The 14,245-nt window shown below is 39.7% G+C and overlaps 1 protein-coding gene across 1 annotated transcript; it reads left to right on the top strand.

The window, feature by feature from the left end:
• The first annotated feature begins 677 nt into the window (after nt 1-677).
• Nucleotides 678-3,930, top strand: LOC139452581 (uncharacterized). The gene is made up of 4 exons (XM_071234104.1): nt 678-835; nt 1,836-2,080; nt 3,036-3,134; nt 3,479-3,930. The coding sequence occupies exons 1-4, from the start codon at nt 796-798 to the stop codon at nt 3,827-3,829; spliced, it is 735 nt and encodes a 244-aa protein (XP_071090205.1). The 5' UTR covers nt 678-795; the 3' UTR covers nt 3,830-3,930.
• Nucleotides 3,931-14,245: the final 10,315 nt, after the last annotated feature.

Consider the following 14,245-nt stretch of genomic DNA (forward strand, 5'->3'; position numbering starts at 1 on the left):
GGGAATAGACATGAAGGCGTGTTTGAATGAAGGGGCATATACATATAGGCATGCTGGGAATAGATATACGGATGTGAAGAGACTAGACATATTGGCATTAAGAAATAGACAGGGAATAGACATATAGGCAGGTAGGCATGTAGGGAATAGATATATAAATATGACGAGAATAGGCATATTGGCATTAGGGAATAGACATATAGGCATGCAGGCATGTAGGAATGAAGCGAATAGGCATATTGGCATTAGAGAATGGACATATAGATATAATATGAAGAGAAAAGGCATGTAGGGAATAGGCATATAGGGAATTAGGCATGTAGGGAATAGGTATATTGTCATACTTTAGTCTACTGGTCTTTTTTTCACTTCTGATTATTGGAGATTCAGGATAGCGGCGTGTCTGGTATAACGAGGTTTCGCTGTACTACCTGCAGTTAATGTTGACGAAAGGAAAGAAATGGAAATGCTTAGTGGCCAGTCGTTCATCCATAACAATCGCGGTGCGTCGTACATCCGTCAACAAGGGTGATATAAATAGCTGTCACACAGTGCAGGCGAGGACAGTGACGTGGGTGTCGAACGCCGACGGAAGCCTGCGCCTTGTGGTCGTTACCAACATCCGGGTTGCTTTTCCTTATAGTATAAAGTCAACATCTTATCGAAGTCCGGGTAGAGACAAGCTCGCTCGCATTACGTTTGCATGTTAGTCTGTACTCGGAGATCTTTACACGTAACAGACACAGGGACTCTCACCCCGTCTGCATGATAATCTGTACTCGGAGATCTTAACACATGATAGAAATACCAGTGGGGAGACTTGCTGCAATGAGAGGTATGTTCATATTTGATATACATGTATGTCTTGAAGATTTGTCTCAGATTTCATTGTATAGTGTTTGTGGTATACTTTATTGTATGTGATTCACATTTGAACATTACAGTTCGAGTATTATATTACCGATGACAGATTCACAGATGCGTTGTTTATCTTGTATCCATCCATTACATACGTTGTGTATTCTTACTTCTAATGCTGACAGATACTATTCGGGTATAGAGTGAGGGCCAAACATTGTATCGGAGCATGCTCCGACGTTCATACAGTTTGGCCCTCATCCTATGAAGGTTCATACTCCAATGAACTCACACATTTGAAAGTCAATTCTTAAGTTCATTTTTATGTAATTGAATATTTATATAACGGTTGTTAAATGTGATTATGTCTATGTAACCATCACTCATTCCTGCCACGCTTTGTAAAAAGTTATCTGTGGCTGGGTAATTTTGTGTAAAAATAAATTTGTTCAATGAAGACAGGGGTAGAAATAAATTTGTTCAATGAAGACAGGGGTAGAAATAAATTTGTTCCATGAAGACAGAGGTAGAAATAAATTTGCAATGACTACACTATGTTGTAAAAGTGTGCTAAAAAGGAAATTTATTAATATTCAAAGATTAGATTTTATTAAAATTATTAAATTATTTTTAAAAGTTTACATTAAATTATTTAAAAAAAATATAACCAGACTGTTCTTTGAGTTAACAAAGTACAGATCATTTTGTGGCTAACTTAAGATATCTTCATATGAAAATCATTTGTATCATAAAATCAAATGAGAGGTGTAGTTTCTTTCGCTGCTCAGTTTAGTTCAACTTATAAAATATAAGAATTTCCATTTACAAAAGCAGATTGGGCGCAAGCAGGTTGACGACAGACAGATAGAAGGTGAAACACACTAACGGCTGTTTTAGCAAGGACGTAAGAAACACAGTGACAAGGAAATGAAAAAAATATGATGTATTGTCATAAATCCCATTATGACTGTTTTCAGTTCTGGTGGCCCTACTGTCCTGTCACCTGGCAACGGTGCTGCCTGGGACTCTGGCTGTGTTACCGGAACCGAGTGAGAAGCTCTGGACAGCTGGGTGTGGGAGGCACCCCACTGTCGCTGACCCCACAAGGGCAGTGTCCCCTGTCCCCCCCCAAGGGGATATAGCGGTGAATGACAGCCTCGTGTTGGTTCTCCTCATGTCACGCACCGCGGCCAGGATTTGCGATGAGCTCAACAACACAATTGTGAGTTAGCAAGAATACCAACACACGCAAATACAACGTGAGTGAGTGAGTGAGTGAGTGAGTGAGAAATTACGCAGCGTTTATCAATATTTTGGCACTATCAAGGGCAATACATGGACTTTGCACCTTGTATCCATGTGCATCGACGTGCCTTGGACGTGACGAGCGAACGCTTTAACCACTAGGCTACCCAACATAGGCTCGTCAAAAACTGTTTCTTGATTGTGAGTTGGATATTACGTGTTTGTAAATTAACAATCCAGCAATATGAATTTCTCAGGGTAAGAATGTTAGTGAGTGAGTATTGTTTTGCGCCCCTTTTAGCAATATTCCAGCAACATCACGTCTGGGGCACTAGAAATGGGCTTCCCACATTGTACCCATATGGGGAATCGAACCCGGGTCTTTGGCGTGACGAGCGAACACTTTGAACACTAGGCTACCCCACCGCCCCGGTAAGAATGTGAACGTTGTATATCTGAAAACCTGCAAATAATAATGTTTTGACTTGGCAAACAGGTGGTTGATGAACAATTTATGCCGTCAGAGAGACAAATTATACATGACACGCCCCGGTTTAATTGGAAAACCGACCTTCTCCGTAGTCTTTTCGACAGAGCGTCTTCCCAATGTCAATGGTTCGATTCTCATCCGCGTCATACTAAAAGACGTTAAAGATGGTACTTGTTGTTACTCTGTTTGGCGCTCGACACTAAGAGGAGTTGGTATAAATATCTGAGCGGGGGGATAGCCTAGTGGATAGAGCATTGGTTCGTCACACGGACACAACTTTGATGACAATTTGTGTTGTCCAAGCATATTTGATAACACAAACCGCTTAACGTTCTATATATTTCAAAATTTGAACGACTTCGTGAGGAAGTATACTCTTGTTAAACTGAATATTCATGCAAATGTACATGCATTAAAAATTGATATGTTTATTTTCACACAGAGTTTGGTAGTGAACGAGACGGACACACCAGTAAACGAGTTGGAAGAATCTGAACTTGAGACTCTACTTAAAGGGAAAACACCTGGCCCGTCTCAACAGGTACGTCATGGAAACCTTCTGATACCACAACATGGTGTTGTCGCCTTGGGGGTTCAGGGGTAGCGTTGGCTCTCATGTGCTTGGATCGGGGCAGACTTTGTGCCCCTGCTTGACCCGATATCGTGTCCCGATGGAGTGGATTGGTGCTCATGCTTTCATTCACTGGTTTGCCCGGTCCAGATTCAATAATTTACAGGCAGCCGCTTTATAGCTGAAACATTGCCGGCATGAAACAATATTTACTCACACACCGCATTTACCGGCATTCAGTTAAATGGTTTTTGTAACTTTATTATTCAATAACCACAAATAACCGTGCTTATTATGTATATCATTCCTTTCAGATGGAAGACGTGTTAACAAAAGCCATAACTCGGATGTCACGAATAGGTCTTTTCCTCGAACTTGCTCGTAACGACACGGTGGACTACACGGGCAAAATAACCGAGCTTGAGAGGAAGGTGATTGAGATCGTTTGTCAGATGTACCAGTTGATGAAGGTCATCAAAGTGGAAGTGACGTCAAATGTGACACGCGACCTTGTGACCTCTAAATACAGAGATGGCCTTGACACATTAGGCAGACATAAAAGAAACCTGCTCATTACAAGAATTGCGAAGGCGATACTTTGTACATTTGGAGACAGACTTCAAAGTCTCCCACAGATGCAACAGATGGCCCCTCTGAAGAACTGAATGTATTCATTTATTTAATTTATGATTTTTTTTGATTTGTTGAAAAATATTATTTTATTTACAAACAAGATCTGTTTTTAAATTTTATTGTGAAATATCTATTTATTTGTGTATTCGAGTTCTGTGATCATGGACACTTTAGTGTACTTAAACAAAATGCTCATGGGGTAAAATATGGGCTAAGAAGGTTGAACAAAATATGATGATACAAATCTGTGGGATAAAGTATCCCCTCCCCTACCCCCAACACACACACGCACACACACACACACACACACACACACACACACACACGCGCGCACGCCCTCACACACACACACACACACACACACACACACATACACACATACACACACACACACACACACACACACACACACACACACACACACACACACACACACACACATACACGTACACACGTACACACACACACCACCACCACCAACAACACACACACCCTCCAGCCCTGCTCCTTTGGACCTGTATCAACACATGACAATTCCTTCCAAATTAACATCTTTTCGGTTTTGAGGGTTTGCTCGAAACAAATAGACACGTTGCGTCATCTCCACCAGGAGGCCATTGCCCAGAAAAGGGCTCGACTGGGTACGTGACAATGAAGTATATTTTGAAAGTTTATAAGGATCCGGTTCGTTGTTCAAAAAAGACCTGAATTCCGGGTTCACGGGTAGAAAGGATACCCGTTGTTCAGAGCAGTTGTAGGAGCAATACATGTCTCTCTTCGTCTGTTTACAAACACGTGACAGCTACACCCTGAACGAGGCAACAGCGTGACTTACATTATGTGGCAATGGGAGGGGTTTTCCCTTGGAAGTATTCCATTATTGTGCCATATATCTATGAAGAAATAAAACATAGGTCAAAATATGTATTTCTGGCATGAGATCGATAGGGAAAAATAAGGATTAAAAAAATGAAAACAGTATAGAAAAATAAAGTAAGAAGTTACACATTTCTTTCGAATTTTTAAGTTATTATTTAATAATAATAATAATAATAATAAACAAAAATAAAAATAATAATAATAATGATAACACCTGGTGTCATCACTGATTTGTAGTGATCTATTCCTCTAATTTTCAATACTAGTCTACCTTTTACGCCCAATGGAGTAGGTTTCGTCAGATAATCGCGACTGGTTATTCTCTGGCATTGACGTTTTATATACATGTATAATGAAGGTGCTGGTCAGCTGGTTAGCATCAGGCATCGAACAGCTGATATGGCTGATGTCAGTGCTATTTTGCATTTATCTGTGCCAATTACTAATAATTTCTTTTAATTGTATCACAATATCGAAACAATTCATGAAACGCTGACAATAATCTGTACGAAGAGGCTGGTATCGTGGACTGATGTTCGATATGGCTGTTAGATATGCCATTATGTTATGAAGTAATTCAACAGGAGAGATCAAATCTGGAAATTTTCCCTTCTCACAAACAGCCCTACCTTCCTGTCTGTTGTACAGTCAGGCATTGCATCACATACTACGTAAAGCGGATCTACGTTATGACAAGGTGCGCCTCAGGTCATCAGTCTTATAAATCTTCCAGTTGACGTGAGAAAAAGAATGGGATTATTATACAACACCCATAGGGGGCAGGAACATGACCAGTTATAAACGTTGTGAGTGTTCGCCGACCACGACTGCTGCGATTACGGTAAAAGGGAGGCAACTCTCCCGGGCCATGAACAAAATGAAGCAGCCCATGTTCGCCTTAACGTTGCCACTACTTAATGCTGCCACTACTTAATGCTTCCACTACTTAATGCTGCCACTACTTAATGCTTCCACTACTTAATGCTTCCACTACTTAATGCTGCCACTACTTAATGCTTCCACTACTTAATGCTGCCACTACTTAATGCTGCCACTACTTAATGCTTCCACTACTTAATGCTTCCACTACTTAATGCTGACACTACTTAATGCTGCCACTACTTAATGCTGCCACTACTAAAACTACAGGTATGAGACAACCCAGATGTCTGTTTTCTCCAGCGAAGCAGAATATAGAGTCGCCTTGTTAGCTCCGCCTGCCAGCATCACGGCCGACCTCGTGTGTCACCAGACTGTAAACGAGCTGGTCACTTTCCTCCAGCATAACAACCACCACTTACGTAAACTGACGAAAACCGCATATCAGCCGCTCGATAACTGTGCACTCCCTCCCTATACCCTTCTGTCATATATTAATGCACATTTGAGTGACGCCAATTGTGTGTGGTCTTTGCGTACTTCCATTTTTTCATGATAGCCTTTTGTGAGGTGAGGCGAAATGGCTTTAACGTCGCGTCCAAGATATTTGCACTTATATAGCGACGTATGTGTGTTTGTGTGTGTGTGTGTGTGTGTGCTTGTACTAGTCCGGACTGATGCCGATTTTAAAGTGCTAGCACACTGAGATGTTATGCCGCAGTTAAACAGACACTCAGACACAGTATACTGATTCCGAGCCGACCAGTCCTTTTTTTAGCTCCTTATACTGAGCGTCAGACAGGGTAACAACAAGTACCATCTTTAACATCTTTTGCTATTACGTGGCCGGGGATCGAACCCCGGACCTTTCGCTCTCCGGGCGGACACTCTACCACTAGACCACGGAGACGGTCTGAGTCGTTTGTGAAGGACGCTGCTTTCAACAGTATTTCAGTTTCAGGGCGTGGTTATTCCATGAGAGTGGAAAGCCCATATTGATGACCTCGTAGACGTTTACCACTTTCAGGAAATCAATGAGCTTCGGATTTTATGCTGACTGATCAAACGTCGTAATCTGATTGAATCAGCTGAGAGAGCCTTCTAGTCTATGCTAAAGTTTAAAAGGTGGGAAAGATCGCGTTGATCGATTCTGTAATGAACCACACACACAAACATTGGATGTATCACTCGTACAGGAAGTAACGGTGGTTTAACACCGCTGTCAGAAATATGGCATTGGCACTATGTACATGATCGAGTCTGGACCAGGCAAACCACTTGTTGATAGGTGACGATCCACGCCAATGCCGTATGATATGATAAAGTCAGCTGATAGGTACACGATATATGACAGGCTGCCGTGCTGGGGTCTGCCCAGGAATCACGCCATCGTTAACACAAATGTAATGACCTTTATGTCTCTCTGACCCTTTAAGATCCAGGGTAGAATTGATCTTCAGCAACCCATATTTTGCTGGAAAAGGTGACTATGCTTGTGGTAAAGGGCGACTAACGTGATCGGGTGGTCAGTCAGTATTGTTATATAGTATTTACTGCCAAAAATGAAGTGAAATATAAATTATTTCTTATCATCTTTTCTAATTTAAGGGTCACTGGTCAAGCATTCACTCGTTACGAAGTAATGTTATGCTTGTCGCCAGAGGCGACTAACGGGATCGGGCGGTCAGGCTCGCTGACATAGTTTATGCATGTCTTCGTTTTTCAATTGCGTGGATCGATGTCCATGATGCCAATCACTGGAATATTGCTGCGTCATACAACAAACAAACACACAATGCCTCTCTCTTCAGTAAGTAGAAAGCTCTTAGTATATCATTTATATTAATTTACAATCGTCATCCAAACCATGAGCCAAATACATTTAGATGTATCCTAATAAAATAATGAGGCTTAATGGTGATGGGCCGGACATTTGTACATCACCAAAAGCATCACCGTACCCCTTGGGAGTATGGTGGCAGGAGGCCAATACGTCCAACGCTGAAGAGGCTGACATGATGGCTGGGTGATCACGGTGGATGGCGGCTGGTGCTCAGCTTGTGCCTTGTTTAACTGATGTGTACTACGCTCTCATGTCCAGGTAATCTCCGACGGCGAGGGACGCTCCCCAGGATTTCAGTCACTGGTTTGCTTGGTCCTTCAGGCCACCGTCATATAGCTGCAATATTGTTGAGGTCGGCATAAAACAGCATCCACTCACTCACTCTGATTTCGAAGCTCGTACATACGCCATTAATCGATATTTTATGCCATGGATCCAAAGATTTCGAGTAAATGACATTTAAATACGTAAGGTGAAGATCTACACATTGATGTATATATTCTGTTACTGCGTGTTGATATACCTGTGTTTATCATGATTGATGACTTTGACCTTTGGATTGTTCTACAGTCTGTTGTGAACTCAGTGCATCCTGCAGTTCCACCATTGGTTGTCTCCCTTTATAATACTTCCCCCTGTCAGACACAGAACTTCGCATTTGAGGACGTTTAGATTTTAGAAATGCTTCATTATGTGTTATTTATGTATAAATGTACTATTTCTATATTTCCGTTAAACATTTATTCGTCAAACAATGCGTGTCCCAGATGATTCTATGGGCACCCTCCTCCGGGGAACGGAATAGCATAGCATAAGAATCTTAGGAAACTTTCAATTTCTTGTTTATCGTATTATCAAATACAACTTAGCATCTTGACCCATGATAGACTCATTATATAGAGAATCTCACCGGAGTGTCTTTTGATATCAAATATATCAACACAAATTGATAAAAGTGGAAAAATTCTGAGGCTTGCCGAGGACTTTTCCCGCTTTTATCAACGAGTGTTGATAGATTTGATATCAAAAGACACGAGGGTGAGATTTTATTTATCATCCAACATTATTCTTCCATTTTTTTTCAGTTTGTAGATACTAATAAGCAGTGTCTTAAGTGTGAGGGGGCACGGGTGGCCCAGTCGTCTAGGGCGCAGCTATTCGCTGTGCAGAGTTGCGTCCCTTGGGTACGCCAGAAACATGATTGTGGGTTCGAATCCCGGTTCGCCACGATTATGTTTCTAGGTTTGTCAGCACCATGCCCGAGCTCGTGGGTTTCACTGAAGTGGTAAACGTCTGAGACCTGCATCACTTCGGGCTTTCCTCCCACATTAAGCTGACACGCCGTGATATAACTGGAATACTGTTAAAAGCGGCGTTAAAAACCCAACTCACTCACTCACTCACTTGTGTGTGAAAAGTACCGCTAACAGCTTCAGTAGCAGAACCATTAATGATGTCATTTGATCGTGTCGTTATGGTAAGCAATGTAGTCACAATGGTTTGCAAAGCATTGCTGCGATATCTACAATGTAGATATCGCTTGATCTCACCCAGGCATATCCTGTGGGGGCCAGTTTGGGATGATAAATGAGCTTGTGGCCAGATATTGGGACACATTGATTCAATTGTCAGAGTTGGAGCTTTATTGTTGGAAAGAATTAAAATAAAACTATAACACTTTGATACATTTTTCTAAGACATTGGTGACGCGAGTGACTATCCTGATACCGTCCTAGCACTGCCCCGCGATTGTGTAACTGAACTGACTGCATGTATCCTTGAACGAAGATGTAGCGCTGTTGTAATTTAACCGTCGACCGACCAGCAATGAGGTAATCCAAAAATACGTTTTTAGAAAAATAAATATTTCTATAAATATAACATGTTGTTATTCAGTATTTCCGTAATTACTGATGTTTTCCCCACTAGTGACCATATACATGTAGGATATATTTCTCCTGTAAATATATTCTGTGACTTTTTCTCTTCTATATTCAACGTTTAAAAATTGCCTGAATTGTTTAGATCGCTATATGACAGTTGCTCTGTACCAGTTATATTCTTTAAAAACAAGAACATGTTTCTGAAAGTTGTGCTGAATAATATCTACCGATTTTATTTAAGCCCGTCAGATCTAACAAAATGGCGGTAATCGATTAAAATCAGATATTTTACTGACGAGATCTCCGGTCCTAAGAAGATCGTGACATTTATCGCCAGATTGTTCCGCAATAAGCCCATGGGAGCATGTTCAAGATAACGTTTGCTGTCAAGTATGTTTATCTTAACACAAATACACCCAGCATTCTCGAAGAAAGATTTATAAAATCGAAACGAGATTACTTTCATAAGATAATAAATTTTAATGTGAATATCTCCAAACTTTTTAATGACCGTGTATGGGAAAATACCTCACAAAGAGACAAATAAATATATTTAAAGCAAACTAGATTCTATTTTTGACCGTTTGACTGCTTCAACAGATGATTGTTTTTCATACCGTCACCAGATATTTCCGCATGCGTCATTCAGCCATAATCAAGATATCCTCAGTACACATACTTTAATACAAAATGTCAATGACAGAGGTTATCAACCGAAACAGATTCCATTGGGTCTTCAAGGCAACAAAGTGGTGAAATTATAGGCATTTATTGCTGAAAATGCAATACATGTATACATCACGGCAATTATATAGGCGAATATAGAGACGATGGACGTATGTTCAATGTCAGTCACTGATTGCTATGTGTGATTGAGGTAATACACCTCCCACCCTTCCTTGGTTATACACTTCACATTAATGTAACAAATATAACAACACGTAATATCACTGATATACATACATACATACATACATACATACATACATACATACATACATACATACATACATACATACATACATACATACATACATACATACATACATACATACATACATACATACATACATACATACATACATACTACATACATACATACTACATACATACATACATACACACACACACACACACATACACACACACACACACACACACACACACACACACACACACACACACACACACACACACACACACACACACACACACACACACACACACACACATACATACATACATACATACACAATGTAGGACTGAGTTGTTTGCATATACGAAAAATGTAGAATTGAGCTATTTTCATATATGAACAATATTGAATCGAGCTTTTGGTATAACGAATAACGTGGAATTTAGCCATTTGCATATAAGAATAATGTAGAATTGAGCAATTCGCACATATCAATGATGTAGAATTGAGCTACTTGCATAATGGACAATGTAGTATTGAGCAATTTGCATCATGAATAATGTAGAATTGAGCTGTTTGCATATATGTTCAGTGTCGAATTGAGCTATTTGCATAATGAACAATGTAGGATTGAGCTATTTGCATAATGAACAATGTAGAATTGAGCTATTTGCATAATGAACAATGTAGGATTGAGCTATTTGCATATATGAACAATGTAGAATTGAGCTATTTGCATTTATGAGTTAATAAACAATACAAACACTTATTTTGAATATGAACAAAAAAAGGTCACTCGAATGTTGAATACATCAAATGATTAAAGGGACAGAAGTAATATTCTACGAATTATTACTAAAGTACCAAAAACGTCACAAGAAATGAGTACTGATGATACCTTTTTAACAGGTTTTGGCTCTGTAGGTCCTTATATCAACCTTAATGTATGAACTTACAAATATATATTCTATTATATGGTCCAATTTCTGAAAATTCTGAAAATGTTGTGTCTACGATTTTCAGCGCTATTTTCTAAGTATATTACATTAACTATTTATACTATTAACCCCATTTGGATATGAATTTAAGAAATAATAATGCATTTTTTTGCATGGAAAGTTTGTAACATGATGATAGTTTTTTACCATCACTATGTTTCCCTCGAACTGACACAATTACTCGATGAATAGAATTGTAACACAATCATTCAGAATTTTTGAGTGCCCATGGTTTTCAAGAATAAAGATTGTATATTATTATATAGTTGTGTATCATATCCTCTTTCTTAGTTCGCATTCGATACCATGTTGAGAGGCTGGCGGCACATGAACGCTTTAAACATTCCCCTACTCAATTTTCAAAATATATTTAAAAGGAAACGTTTACAAAAACAACTTTCACTATTCATGTCACCATCGTGTGAGCAAATACTCTAATGCTGCAGTAACATTGTGTCAGGCTTATATCACAGAGGTTTGTCTGTATGACAATATCACTCAAACTAAAACTCACTAAATATCACAGAATTCTGAAAGTAAAAAAAATCAATTCACAAAAACTCGCAGCTTATGGAGAAAATGGACAGATATGGATGTTCTTTTTTCGTGTATAAAAAGTTCTTTTTCGAAAATAGTTCAGGGGTAGCTACATACAACGAGCCCCGAATCATCTTTATAAAAGAATAGTAATATCACAAACCTGTAAGGTAATGGTACTGGGTAACAAATAAATAAACCAGTACTCATGACAGGGAATATCACGAGTCGATAAAAGTATAAAACTCCGAGGCTTTCCAATATATAAATATACAATTGTTGTTATATTTGATATCAAAACACACGAGGGTGAGATTCATCATCCAATATGTTTCCAACTTTTTCGGTTTGTGAACAGTAATAACCAGAGTTTTGAGTGTAAAACCTCGAGATGACAAACGTCAGTGGCAGAGAGATTAGTGATGTCATTAGTTTATGACGTCACAGTGGTCACCAAAGCGATATCTCCTGATTAAACGGGCATACCCCATTAGTAATACGGCAATTTGCCAAGTCTGAGTATACCCTTTGAAGCTGAATGGATCAGTCCACTGTTTGAAAGTCGGGTAAGGCCGGTTAAACCCATAACTTTACCAAATATATTCTTTGAAAAAAGGAGGAGTTTAAAAAGGCTTATGTGAGTAAAATAAGGAGTTAACACAAATAATTGAAAGATTTTACAGTAAAGTATGTTGTTAAAATATATAACTTAGTAAAAGAAGTAAAGAAATTAAGTGAGCGAGTTACTGGATGATAAACACGTCACCTCAGATCACATGGGTGTAACTCCTTAAGATATAGTGCACGATAGTGAGTTTGATACACTGGGAAATGCCATTTACAGGTAATAGGAATAATTACAACTATCACTTAACCCTGTGTTCTGTTGTTTTGTTAACAATTCCTCGTCATCGCTCTTCTCTCAAACAACCGTCATCCGTCAATCAACAGCCTTGGAAGAATCCCAAGTCTTGTATACAGTCTCTTCCATCCCCTTCTGCTACACACTCCCCCCAACGTACCACCATCCCCATAACATCAGCAATATCAGTTCTTTGTACAACGTCACGACTCAGATTCAGCTCAAAGGTGTCAGTGATTGAAGCGTCCGCGAGACTTTCAATGCCAGCAAGCAAATAGCATAGGTAGGACTTGATGAGACTGGTGAGCTGAAGGCTGGAGTGCTGGACAGCACACGTCGGGAATACCAGTGTCGCTAACTTCTCCTCTTCAATCTGCTCCAAGGTAGAGATAAACTCCAGAAAGAACATGGCAGGCAACGCCTCAACTTTCTCCAGTTGCTCCTAAAAACAGGAATATGACATATACTCTTTAAAGGGTATGAGCAAAGTGACAGCCCATGAATTTTGATTCAAGTCTTTAAAACACGACTTTTGTTTGATAATTCAAAATTTATGAAATAATCATTATAACTGTTCATGATTACCATAGTCACATAATGGTTGAGTGTCACGTAGGGCACCAGCTAACGTCTAGACCCAGAGAACAGATTGTGGAGTGTAGACCCCTTAAAACCCCTGTAACTGATCTAAATACACTGCCGGGCAAAAGCAAGTATACACTTGAAGATTGGATCTGACCAAAAATTACAAACGTTATAAAAATCGTTAGTTGCCTGAAAACAGTCATCGACATGCTACAAACTTAATGTCCAAAACACAACCATAATACCCGTATCACCATCGAACAACCATTTGTTTTGTTTTGGCCGGATGTTTATTGTAAATAGAAATAAGACTACAACAAATCGACTTTTACGTGATTATTTCATGGTAAAGGCTCAATTATTCCCCCGGGTAAGTCCACTACGTAGACACTCTAAATATATGACCACTGATGACTATTTGTTGGTAGTGCATGTATGCGATACATACATATTCATCAAGCAAACTATTATTTCATATTTTAATGTTTTGTTATGCCGAAACAATCGTGTTGTTTTTGTAAATATCTGTTCTCTCGGAAATGCAACTGTTAATATTTTGATTTCTCTTTAGCATTTGATTTGTGGAAAAAATAGTTTACCAAGATGCAGCAAAAAAAGACATTTGGGGTATCACTTATTATGAGTTACCGTATTATTCCCTTCGACTGGGCATCCGTCTGTCCAGGACCCGTTACCACGCCAGTGCGCCAGAGCGCCAGCCTGTTGATACAGATACAGGGGTCGGTAAGTTCGTTAGTCTCATCAAACTTTCATGTAAGGTGGGCGTACTTGGACTGGTGGCGACACATAGCTGATAGATTAATTGTCCAATGAAAGTATCAGTAGCGTGTGTACGTGTGTGTGTGTATGTGTGTGTGTGTGTGTGTGTGTGTGTATCTGTGTGTGTCTGTGTGTGTCTGTGTCTCTGTATGTGCGTGGAGGGGGGGGGGGGGGGGGGGGGTTATACAACAAAACTATCGCTCCCAAACAGTCCGTCTCTCACAAACATTCCGTCACTCACAAATATGACGTCTCTTACAAACGTACCATCTCTCTCAAATATTCC

Source organism: Haliotis cracherodii, unplaced genomic scaffold (assembly GCF_022045235.1).
Source record: "Haliotis cracherodii isolate W230 unplaced genomic scaffold, xgHalCrac1.p SCAF_9, whole genome shotgun sequence".
NCBI classification, from domain to species: Eukaryota; Metazoa; Mollusca; class Gastropoda; order Lepetellida; family Haliotidae; genus Haliotis; species Haliotis cracherodii.

Bases quoted from the DNA above. Each gene is read 5' to 3' on its own strand.
- LOC139452581 (XM_071234104.1), top strand. From the start codon at position 796: ATGATAGAAATACCAGTGGGGAGACTTGCTGCAATGAGAG. The intron at 836-1,835 runs GTATGTTCATAT...GACTGTTTTCAG, and splicing joins GAGACTTGCTGCAATGAGAG to TTCTGGTGGCCCTACTGTCC. The intron at 2,081-3,035 runs GTGAGTTAGCAA...ATTTTCACACAG, and splicing joins ATGAGCTCAACAACACAATT to AGTTTGGTAGTGAACGAGAC.